Raw genomic sequence first — 12693 nt, forward strand, 5'->3', positions numbered from 1 at the left:
ACCTCAGCCCTTTCAGTCTTAACTCTTGTAGAATGAAGGCTGCAGGTACAAAACTAGACAGTGATTTCATTAGCACCAGCAGTTTGCATTTCAGGTAAAGTAGCCAAATATGGGTCTGAATTCTGCTGTATTCAGTTCCTTTCTCTGTGGTGGTGAATCTCAGAAGAATAATTTTCCCACAAATAATTGTGCAAAAAGAGAACAGCATAAACTGAAGTCTTAACTCCCCTAAGCCACTTTGAAGGCTTTTCTTTCATTGCCACATCCCTCTAAACTAGGTATGTGCTAGTGTCTGGCACTAAGTTACAGAAAGTCACCATCAGTTTTTAGAGCTAGTGAAATCTGGTGTTCAATATTATTTTTAATGCCATCACGACGATAAATGGTTTTATGATTTTTTATTTCATGATAAAAAGTCATGTAATTGATTTCATTGCAAACAAAACAACAGAACAGAAATAAAAATTATTTTAAATGGGCTTTAAGCAAAATTGTACAAGTTAAGGAAGCTTCATTTTCCATAGAAGATATCACTTAGGTACAATCTATAAATACACTTGCAAAGCAAGTCAAGTTTTCCAGCATTAATCCTGTCTTCTCTTCTGTGATCCTTTTACATTGCCTTAACACTGCTGTAGAAGAGACTGACATATTTCATCTTGGTTAAAATTTTACAGTGCGTGTTTATTTGCAGTGCAGGTGTATAACTCATAACATGGGGGAAAAAAAACGCTTTCAAACTTCTCTAGTCTTGAATACTTGGTGAAAATGGCAAGAGCCATTGCCAGGATAATTTTAAACTGCTGGACTGGGGATGCTGATCTTTCATGATACCAAACATTTTAAGGTCCTGCATCAAGTAGCCACCCCAACATTCCTATTGTCACAAGGCCAGGCAGTTGAAAAACACACTGGACAAAAGATGTCACTGTTGGTGCACTGGCTTTGATCTGATGCATGAACATACAACTGATATTCAGATCTTTTAAATTAGGCATGTTATTCAGTGTTTTAAAGAAGTTTCTCCAACCAGTTTCTGTAACATTGTGATTTGCTAACAGTGAGAGCTCTCCAAACTTCTGGAAACCTCCACTGGTTGTAACCTTTGCTGCAAAAATACACAGATGTCAGTAAGGATTTAAAGACGCTTCAAACTCATCTGAAACATGAACACAGATAAAATGAAGCCGAGACAACATCATACATGAAAATAGAACAAAATTGTTGCTAGTAGGCTGAAAAAGCAGAACTTTGAACTCTGCTCTTTTCCTGTAATGTATTAATGTTAATTAAGCATTTTACAACTCAGATTGAGGAGAACTGATAAAATAGAGGATATTTTAGGAGATATATTTATGCTTCAGCTAATAGAATAAGGCATTGTATTGTATCAAATACATTGCAATTTTCACATCGGAGCACTGACAGTTCCTCCAGGCAGATAGATTTGTCCAAATTTGAAAAATGTAGTTCTGTGGGGAAACCAAAGACAAATGTACAATGAAACTGGCTTGATCAACTTAATCTGTTTGTTCTTCTGACGGTTTGCCAAGCTTTTTGTAGCTGAACTTCACTATTGCACCTCCCCACACCTTTGCCTTCCCTTCTCTGACTGCCACTTCCTGTCCTGCTGGTACCATTCATGGCCCTTTCCTGCCAACTCATCCTCCGCTGCTATTTCAGCCCCTTGCAACCTACACCTGCAGCCTGGCAGATCCCACAAGTGTCCCTGCACTGCATCTTGTCCAATATTCCTCAGTTTTGAAAGCCTGGCRCAGACACACTCAAATTGTCCCAAGCAGAAAACACAGAGCTGGCAGTGTTTATTAGCTTGTGCTCTGTTGCTGTACAATGGTACAGCAGTGCTCCCTCTGCTGAAGTGTAACTCTGCCTCTGAAGCGACACACACCTTTCAGATCAGAAACCAGTATCAGGGGTAGTAGTTTGAAATTAGGGCTCAAAATGGAAATCTGTTAACACAGAATGAGTGCCTGTCACCTGAAATGCATATGATTGATTGATAGAAAACATGTATTCACAAATACATGATTGTCAAGCACCTAGGCAACTGGAGGAGAAAGGGAATTAGAGAGAAAGTTGGATTCTGCCAAAATTTCAGTATACTATACCTGGAATTTCTTTTTCTTCTGTCTCAGGACATTCCACAAAAGGCATTGAGAGAAGGAGTTCTTGCTCTGTTATACTCAAGATCATGTAGGTTACATTTTTTTAAACATTGCTTGTACTGTTCAATAGCAGGCCGGATAACTTCAACAAATCCAGGACTGTGACTCAACCAAAGTTCAATGATGTGCTCCAAAATGGAAAACAGAATCATCAGATTTCTGAGATCAACTTCTTGAAATGAACTATTACTGAATACATATTGTAAAAGGGGTATCTTCCCTGTTGTATGTATGAAAGGACCCATGATGGAGTCTGGTAGCCATCTTGGTAAGAATGAGAAAAAGCTACTAATTTCATCTTCCTCTTTTTCTATCCTTTGTGCTGTGTCATTAAGAAGTGTAAACGCAGGAGCATAATCCTGACTAACTGTTGTAACCTCCAGTGAAGAACAGTACCTGCCTGTTTCAGATGTATTAAATTTTTGTCCATGTTTACTTCTATGTACAGCGACCTGAAAACAACTGGGTAAAGACAGGCATTCTGGGTAATCCCGAAAGAACTTCAACATAGATGCATTTGGTGAAACAAATTAAGTTAATGAAACTTTTTTTGCCTCTTAGGAACTGAAAAATGATTGGGGCACATGCAGAAATAGTATTACTCKCATAAGCTACAGAGGTGGCAAAGTTCAATAAAAATGCAATGAAAACCGAAAGAGGGAGCTGGGGATCAAGAAACCTTGACTGGTCAGTGAAGTACATCATTAGTGGAAGGTCTGAATGGTGCTGCAGATGTTCATCATTTTCTGACTGACTTTCCAGTGAGCCCTTGCAGCTGATCTAGTTAAATAAATACAATATGATCTGGGGGACTGCTTTGGAAGGAAAGCTGCAAGCATAAGCTAACAAAAAGTAATAGCGCCCARCAACTTTTCCGAGTGTGTTGATTTGCTGCAAGGAGTGCAGCCCTCTCTCCAGTTTTTCTTTTACATCAGAATCCAGTAGCTCACTCATTCTTTGCCCTGCAAGAAACTCCTGGAACAAGGGATGAAAGAATTTATAAACTGGATGAAGCCTTTGGGCAGTGAATTTGCTCAGTAGACCCAATCTAATGGCTTCATCTCCATCAATCCCTGCTTCAGTGAGATCATATTCAGTGAAGTCAAAACATGGCTTAAAAAGACCCCTTAAGGCAAGCTCACCACATGAGGTAAACATAGCCAGTACATGTTCCCTTTCTTCACTGTGTTTTTGCTGTGTGTTAAACATCCTTTCTGAACTCACGCTAGCTTCCTATAGAGCCACTGAGACTCTCTGCACCATGCTCTCTCAAGTTGTGGTTCTGCCAAGGTTTCAAAGTTCTGGCTCAGAGCATCATTCCTGAACAGGGCCAGCTATATTGTCTATACCCATGGTAACTTTATCCACAGACTAGATAACCCACCCCAAATAATGTTGTGTGGACAATATTTTGGTATTTCTGCATGGCTGAAATAAAGGAAATGTACTCTTACATCTATATCACATATGGGTATGCAGTATATGCACTGCCAAATTACCCCAGGGTAATCTGTTATCTTAAATGAAGCTTTACCATTTTAGTTTTTGTATATTCAACAGTACAATGTACCCCAGAAATGCTCACTGCCTCTTCCTGCATTCACTAAGAGATGGCACCAGAGCACTCCTTTTCTGAAGAATTTCAGAAAAGATAGGGTACCATAAACTGGGGACTAGGACTCCTAATCACAAACAGCCAGGAGTCACTTTGGGCAAAAAAGAGACATACATGTTGGTGARTTCATAGCATGAACAAGCATCTTCATTAATATGCTGACAACTAACATTTTTGTTCTTCCCTCCACTATTTCACTATCATGAGGTTTAAAACTATTACGCTTTCCAACGCTGAACTTGTACTTTTATTGCCTTCAGAAATACCAATTGTCTCCATCGAATACATATATCCCAGATAATCTGGGCATTTCCGGGAGGCAGTACTAACCATATTGCATTTACAGAAGGTTGCTAAAGAAAGCCTCTGGGCAGTACCACTAAAGCAAATTTACTTTTGAGTTATCAGCTCTATGCTTGCATATCAGTATTATTGTGCAGCAACTCGGTACAAACTCATTGCATATGATTTCTTCCCTCACAAATCTACATGTGCACATCAGTAAAACCATTGCCTTGAAATGACCATAGTATTTGGAAAAAAGTAGCAAAACACAGCAAAAAGTTATTCCAACTTAGTCTCTTTTGTTTTCAAAAGCATATGCATATAACATGTAATAAGCAAGCAATATACATTTGCAGTTTTCCAAAACATAAGTGAAAAGACACACCATATTGTCACAAAACAATTTAGTTTGCTTATACACCTCCTGTCTGCACAGAGGTGACTTTCACCTACTAAGGAATTAGTTTATATTCATCGGTTACAAAAGCTAGCAGTAGCTGACAGATTCCCTACTGTTTGTTGCCCCATATATGGGCAAACCATAAATCCTAAACTTGGTGCTTACTTCAGTTAAAATCTTATCTGATTAAGGGCCAAATCCAGAAGACCCTTAACAAGCCTCACAAGCTAAAATGTAAACATTCAATACAGTCATTCTTCCAACAAGTGAGGCTGCACTGAACTTACCAGCTGCTACAGAACTTAGAGTTGCTTTCTCTTCTAGATTTGCTTTACAGGAAGTTTGCTAAAATAAAAATAAATCCAGTTATAAACCCTTAAATAATTATTCACTTTGCTCAGGTACCAGCAAGCACCAGCAGCTACAAAGGCAATTTTCAACACAGGCAGTAATAGCTCTGTATTTTCCAACACACCCTGTCCCACATAGACACTAGCAAAATTCTTTTACTCCTCCCAGAAGTAGGACCCCAGACATAATGTCTCCACCTGTAAGACACAAAGCCCATGCCTTCTGACCTCCCGTATCCTCTGCAACACTCTCTCTCTGTAACCCTGACTCTCAGGAGCTTCTCCCACCCCAGGGTTTAGCTGCCTGTCTAGCAAGGACCCAAGGTCTAGCTCTGATAATGACACAGCTGCATAACCTTGACTCAGATTGCCAGGAGAAAGCTGTGAGGGTCTGTAGAGAGCCAAGAAAGGTAACATTGCAGACAGAGGGAGCATTGGTGAGATGGGATTGTTTAATAGCTCAAGGACTCTGACACCTGCCTGCCCAGCAAAGACTCTCTGGTTGCCTGATCAGGGTGGCGAGTGTGCTGACACTCAGCCTAACAGCTCATTACATCCTATCTTTCTCATGTGCTAGCCAATACATAATTGCTTTGTACTTTTAAATTGTGTACATCCTGCTCACAGAGTCTCCTTGTACCCAACTAAAGATGCCTGAACAAGCCAACCCAAAAGAGGAGCTGTAAACTCCTACAATAATGCCTCCTACATAAAACCTCTCCATTAGCTTCCCGTAGTCCCACAGATTGGGACCTACCTCCATCTCCTACTCTTATGTCTTTCACCAGCCTCTCTTCTACGGCACTTTAAGAACCCTGCAGTTCCTACAGCCTTCACCCCGTCCCTCCATCCCTGGCTGTATTACTATTACTAGATTACCAACAGAGCTGAATGGGTGAGACGTCTGAAGGAACACACAGCCACATGTGCGGCAAGTTGAGGTCCTGGCTACCTGAAAGAACTGCACCAAGTCATTCTTTCCCTCTGTTTGAGGGCAATTAGGTCTGCTGCACATTTCCCCCAGTAGAATATTACTCCATAATGTCACTCTTCTTATGATTAGAAGTCATCACCTAATTTACAGGCTAAAATCATTCATTGCCAGTTCATACTGATTCCCTCTTCTGGCATTATTGTCCTTTAACTTGTGACGTCAGACAAATATAAAAATGCCCAGATTAATGCTTCCTCCTTTCTAAAAATATACCCTACTTGCAGTTCTTCAATTTGGCTTTCATCTGAGAAGCGGTCATTCCATTTCAATTCCCTGACTCCTGCTTTTGCAAAAGCCATTCTGATTTTGCAACTGTGTTACTCTCCTTGTTGAAAGCTAACATAAAGTTTTAGATAGCAGGGCTACCTTTAACCTGTGTCCCATCTGCACTGGAAAGTGGATCTTCTACATATTCTGTGTTTGTATAGCTAATAAACTCGGTACAAACCCGCATAGAAAAAAATGGCTTTGGCAAGAGTGGTGGCTTTGACACATGCTTCCGCTGGGCAGTTTTAAAAGAATCCAGTCAAACTCCTTTATCCTCAAAGATGTTCAAGATGGGACCACCTTTGCCATCAGAGAGATTTGATAAGGGGGAAGGCTTTGGTCTACTATCAGACTCTAAAGCAGGGGCAGAACTAGTGTACAAATGTATCTGTCAAGCTCACAGCAAAGCAAAAACCTTACAACAAAAATGTATCTTACAGAGAAGTATAAATGTATATTATTAGTTTATACCACAGATAAGACCCTGTTTTTCTTTCAAACCCTTCAGGTTTCATTTATTTGTCCTCTCTCTCACACACACACAGGCAAATGCAAGTTAGAAAGATCTACTTAAGCTGCACATTTTACACACAGCTTCTACAGAGAACAAATTTTTACTTGTGGTAAAGGTTTCAGAAATACAGAACTTATAATCTTTCACATATGTAATCTTGTTTCAAAAAAATAAAATAAAAACAACAATCTGGAGCAGCTTTCATTGTTAATGGTGATCTATAGTAACAAATACAAAGGCAATGTTTTCTAATGAAAAGCTAACAGTCAGTACATTCTATTTTTATACCTGTTCCAGTAGATAAAGTCTCCTTGATAAAGGCAGCTGCAAAATGCTTTCCCTAAGCAGAAAATTAAAAATTAATGCTTATTTTTATTGTGCATTCTATTTTAATTTCACTCTTCAGTTATACAAGAGAAATAATTATAATGGGCTGGTATTAAATATCAAAAAGGTACCTGTGCTCAATCTGAGAATTTTCTGAAATGGGATTGACTGAGTGTCAGGTTACTATTAACAAGGAGAAATGGCTCTCCTCAGACAGCAGCAACCCTAAAGAAAATAAGAAAACACCAATTCTCCTAAAATATCTGAGACAGCATTCTCCAAGCTACACAGCAGTCTTCTCATCTTATGTCAGCCAACGAGTTTGGGATATAAGTCCAGACTGGATCTTGAGGTGCACAAGGGTTGTCATCATCAAAAATCTTAAATATATGCTAACCTTTCTGCTGACCAGAAGTTCTCCAACCAAAGACGAAGTCATACAAGAACTGCTGACAGGGTGGAATTCACCTAGCCTGACTTCCACCGTGCAGAAGCGTGTAGTTTAGCACACTCACCTAGAATCTTCCTAATAGTTAATAGATAAGTTTAGGTGCCACCAGGAGTTGATGCATCCATCTAATTTAGGGTTGGATAAAAGCCAATAGAGGCATCTGTCCCTTTTCACCAATGGACAGCCTACATACAGGCAACCAGCTTGGATACGCACCAAAATAAAGCAAAACAAACTATACTTAGAGTGTGTAATTATTTATAGGTTTGGGGACGGGATTCCTTTTTGAGGGTGAAGGTATTGAAAATCAGGATCAAGGCCTAATTTGCCTGTCTTCAAGTCCCAGATAGATCCTCCATGAAAAAAGAAAAATTGAAATAGATTACAAGATTACGACCACTCCAACGAATGCACGGTAGCTTTGAATATACTTTTTAATTTCCTCACTAGATTTCTTTCTTAGAAGGAATTCACACCTATAAAATAGCAAAACAACTATTAATCCTAAACATGAATTCCAATTAAAATGCTGACAGCAATGCTTCATTTATTAAAAAATATATTCTCAGGATTTTTCACATCCGAAAGATAATGAAACAAGGGCAAACTTCTTGGTTTCATCAGCATTGTTCATGCAACCTAGTGACTCTCTAGGAGAATAGTCGTCTGGCTTTTGCTCATAGAAAAGCCAACGGGATATCTTTAGAAGGGACATAAACCAGCATATACATTGAATAATCCAAGGTTAGGGATAGGAAAGACTTATTACACTGTCCAGGTCATCTTTCCAGCCTGAAGCAAGACAGAATTAGGGAGTCTCAAAAATAAAGCTCTGTTGAAATCAGCTACATTTCTCAGAGATTATCATATCCTTTTGTGTTCCTGAAAGGCATCATACTGAAAGTGCAACACTAGTATGTGCTAACTATTAGAAAAGAGTTGTGAGAAGTTAGAGGAAATCAGTATGTCTGACAGCAAAATAAAACAGATTACAAGAATTAAAAAGGTATAATTCAAAAGCTAAAAGAGCTAAATAGTAACAGGTGAAAYGAATCTAAACATTCTTCCAAAATATTAGGAACAAAAAGCCAGCGAAAAGAGCTGGCAAGGCCAAATGATCACCAGGCTATAAAAGAACCATTCACAGAGGGAGATGATGCAATTGCAGAGAAGCAGTGTCCTCTGCCACGTTTGCATTGATGCTCACTGCAGACTAATGCAGAGAGATTCTCATTGTGTAAACTGGAGGGGGGCGGCAGGAAGGGGAAATTCCCCCATGTAGAAACTAGTCTGAGGTTCCACAAATATAAGGAGGAAGTATCATACATCTTTCCCTTTCTTACTCTTTCCTAGGTGTCAGCTTACTGTCACTGTTGGAAATTGGTTAGATTACTTCAGTCCGAACTAATATAGCCATTCTTATGCTTTTATGATTTTTTTTTTTTTGTAAAAAATTCAAACTTCTCATTTCATTCAATGTTGAAACAGGAGTATGAAGTCATGGCAGGACCAGTAGTCCTGGAGTCTCAGGAAAATTGTTTGATCAGCCTAAGGCCCTGGCTGTATGGGGCAGAGGGGCAATACCTCTAAATATCATTCATCAATATGAACTGAAATAGCTGAAATTAACCAAAGGCAACCAGATTGAGCCATCTGCCATGGACAATTTGTAAGCAAGTGAGAGTTTAATAAAAATAAAGGTTCTGCCCTTGCCAATGCTGCCATTTCGGAGGAGGGGGGAATTGAAAAATCTTAATTTATACAATTTACACACTAATAAAAAAATCTAGAATCTACAGATGTTGCATCCATTTAAATATTGTTAGCAGACCTGCAGTGTTTCATAAATCAAAACAGAAATCCTTCCAAGCATCATTTCCAGTTACCTGTAAAGAAAAATCCAACTCTGTCGAGCAAAGCAGGCTGTGTTCCTCTGGCATAGAAGGGCCACCCATCAAAGGACTGAAGTCTTGCTTCCTCCTCGTTATATCTGTATATATGCTCTGCTGCGTTCTTCTCCAAATACTGAACACATATATACTTTGAAATATTACCCACCTCTTTGCCAAGAACAAATTCACACATGGGATGAAATCTCTTCGTTGTTCATATGGGGAACATCTAACTTTTGTGGCAAATAAAACTAATCTGCAGCAGAAACACTGCACACTGGATTCAACACCCGTGTGATAAAATCCAGCAGCTACCACTTCTGTCTGAGATCATCAATAAGATTTATAGGACAAGAAAGATTTTAATTTATTGTGTTCACTTCTCATGGTAGGGTTATAACTGCCTTGCAGCTGATCACAGATTTGTTGGAATTCCGCTTCCATTTTTTTTGCTAACTCGTGAAAATCTAAGTTTAGATGAGAAAAAATGAGCTTGCAATAGAGAAGGATTCAGCTCACATATTCTACCATCATCCATCTCCACTGTAGGGTTCTCTTTGGCAGACATTTTCTGAAAAAACAGGAAGACTACTAAATTATATTCCCTGCATCTTTTAGATATCATTCAGTCATCATTTCTATTATATTGTGATTTCTCCAAGTTATAAGCACTTGATTCCACCTTACTCTGAAGAGATAGAATATAAAATAAGCTGTTGAGTCTGTATAAACAGGTATCTTATTAAATATTACTGGCCAAATACAGACCACTGCTAATTCTAGCTGCCCATTGCCCTTGCCCTTGTGTACAGCAGCAAAAATCCCTGTCCTGAAGCCTTTACAACTGAGGAGAGGACAGTGGAGAGGAAGAAGAGGCATAAGCAGGTGAGGAGATTTGCCCAAGGTCRCACGGGTCTGTGGCCCAACCTAAGAGCTTCATGCAATAGCTTGAAAAGCTAGAACGGCCTACGTAAACTGATATGCCTCAGCTCTATCTCAGTTCCTCCATCCCAAAGTCATGACTGGATACTATTAGCATATTTCAAATTTCTCCTTAAATTAGACAGAATTGGAGGTAGCAGAATATACACTCCCAAATGAAAGATAGGAAGCAGAAATGAGAAATGAAAGTGAGAAATTCTTTCCTTGCATTGTTTTTTATTATAAACTATTTTTATTATAAGTAGTGACTAGCAGAAATTACATCATCCTTCATCAAAAAGAACTGGAATTTCATCATCACAAAATGAAATGAATTTGCCAATGACATTTATTGCCAAACTTCTACTGTTAATACTTCTCTCCAATAAAGTGGCTTTATTAGAGTGTTACGATTTCTGCTTGGCTTCTCAAATTAACTGTTTGTGTCGAATCAACAGCTTCTTGTTCTTGCTACTAGTACTCAGTGATAAGAAAACCATAAGAAAGTAATATTTTGCTAGATGATGGTTCAGATGGCAGCAAAAGATGTCTACAGTTTAGTTCTTTGACATTCATAATAGCCAAATTCTGTTCTCCCCCAGCCTCCAAAGAGCTTTGGTTTGTTTTCTCAAATAATTGAGGGAGTTTAACAGATCTACAACATATACCAAATGATTCTAAATCCAGAATCTCCAGACTGTTGTTTTTAACTCTTTTTTTGCTGTTTGTAGAAATCATACTACCTGAACCCCCTCTCATAGCAAAACGTATATTAAATTATTTAAGTGCTTTGAAATCCCTAGGCAAAAAGGAAGTGCTGCAAAACTCTCCCTCAATTCAAAGGTGTTAAGTCTTCAAGTTCTACTAGATTTTGAAAAATTACTTCTAAGAATTGCACCATAGCCGCTACATATACTTTTAAGTATGGAAAATTGATTCTAGTTCAAACTTGCTGGGTTTTTAAGCAGGATGCATATACCCTCATTCCTTCAGTGCGGAGTCTGCACAATCTAGAATTAAAATTGTTCCTAATGATGCACAAGGCAGAATGGGACCCCACTCCAATTCTTGGAATTATGGCTGTTATGCAAAAATAAACCCAGAGATTTCATTGACTTATATTTTAATATAATTACAACATTTACAGTCTTGGCAATCAGTTATGACTGTTAATTCAGATTGTAACTTTTATTCCTTCAAGGTTCATGATAAAACAAGGTCCCTTACCTTCCAGAAATCCAATTCACTCTGAACAGCAGTGCAATCTCTGTCCCAATGCGCCTTCAACCTCAAACTTCTCTTTATAGAWTTTTTTTTTCCCAGTCCCACAGGATGTTTTTGTCTTTTTCCATCCTCTCTCAACAGTTCTTGTCTGAACCATAATATGCAATGTCTTCAGGAAATACAAAAATTTCTCATAGGCCTGTTAGTAACCTCACTGATTGACTAACCTTGTGGCAGATCCAGTAAAGAAAAACACAAGAACAACAATTAAGTGGATAGTATCTTCCCACAAGCACAGGAGACTGAGATCCAGTGAATCCCATAAAGAGTACAGAAGGAGGACACATTTTCTTCATGCAGCTTTAAGTTCAAAGGTCACAGCTAAATTACATTAGCTATCAGAGAAATACTGCCTTGATAGTCATTTTTCAGAGCTTAGTTTGAACTGCTCTTTCTATTCAATGAGAAGAGAGAAAAAGGACAAGCAAAATTATTATGCAGACCGCAAGCAGATAATGGAATATACAGCCACGCACAATACACAACTTCTACTTCCAACTACATTACTTTAGTAGCTGGCAGGAGAAAAAACCAGAACAGATTAAAACTGTTTGTCAAAACCATCTCCTCTCCCCCCTCCTTAGGAAATGCTGATTGTGAAGACAAAAATACTGTTAGAAAATACCATACCACAGGACTGTCACATCAGAACAACTAAGAGCCAAAAGGTTCTGGCATTCCTTTGGCTTGGAATGGCTTATGAAACCACATCCGAAACCTTTTTGTCCTTTTTCTGCTAGTTCTTGAGTACAGCCTTAAATATCTGCATTACCTGCATCTCAGCTAAATAGCCCAACCACCAGGCTAACAGGCACTGCAATCACGTGATGCCACAAAGGGTTTATAAAGATTTTTGTTTCATTCTGCACAGAAACACACACAGATGCTGAAACTCTCATTCCCCGCTACCCCAAACAGCAGAATTCCTGTTTTCCAGCCAGCCAGCAGGCATAAACCTTAGACTAAGCACATAAGGAGCTATGTTAACAAGAGAGAACTTGCATATTTAAAGGGTTTGAAACAAAAACTGCTTGTGAAAATTGGGAAAATAACATGTGTGTTTTGTATGAAGTATAAAAAATGGGGAACTGCATAAGTCAGGGGGTTACTTTTTTGCTAGCTTGCATTTTCAATTCTTTTTGAAATGTCTTCCAACTAATTGCTCAAAAATATCTTTGTTAACTTTTTACAAAAATATTCTACTGTA

The 12693-nt window shown here is 38.7% G+C and overlaps 2 protein-coding genes and 1 long non-coding RNA gene across 3 annotated transcripts; 1 reads left to right on the forward strand and 2 right to left on the reverse strand.

Annotated features, from left to right (window-relative positions):
• Nucleotides 1-1014: 1014 nt before the first annotated feature.
• LOC112974618 (baculoviral IAP repeat-containing protein 1-like) lies at nucleotides 1015-3420 on the reverse strand. The gene is given in 4 exon segments (XM_026083765.1): nucleotides 1015-1472; nucleotides 2130-2209; nucleotides 2211-2737; nucleotides 2739-3420. Coding segments are annotated over 4 exon segments (1383 nt in total). The 5' UTR covers nucleotides 3396-3420; the 3' UTR covers nucleotides 1015-1353.
• Nucleotides 2371-4088, forward strand: LOC112974624. The gene is made up of 2 exons (XR_003256344.1): nucleotides 2371-2454; nucleotides 2748-4088. It is a non-coding gene; the product is annotated as an uncharacterized LOC112974624 (long non-coding RNA).
• Nucleotides 4089-4364: 276 nt separating this feature from the next.
• Nucleotides 4365-12656, reverse strand: LOC112974622 (baculoviral IAP repeat-containing protein 1-like). The gene is given in 6 exon segments (XM_026083776.1): nucleotides 4365-4831; nucleotides 6900-6951; nucleotides 9276-9491; nucleotides 9494-9755; nucleotides 9757-9852; nucleotides 11430-12656. Coding segments are annotated over 5 exon segments (648 nt in total). The 5' UTR covers nucleotides 9850-9852; nucleotides 11430-12656; the 3' UTR covers nucleotides 4365-4806.
• Nucleotides 12657-12693: the final 37 nt, after the last annotated feature.

This window comes from Apteryx rowi, unplaced genomic scaffold (genome assembly GCF_003343035.1).
Source record: "Apteryx rowi isolate R43461 unplaced genomic scaffold, aptRow1 scaffold_616, whole genome shotgun sequence".
Classification (NCBI taxonomy): domain Eukaryota; kingdom Metazoa; phylum Chordata; class Aves; order Apterygiformes; family Apterygidae; genus Apteryx; species Apteryx rowi.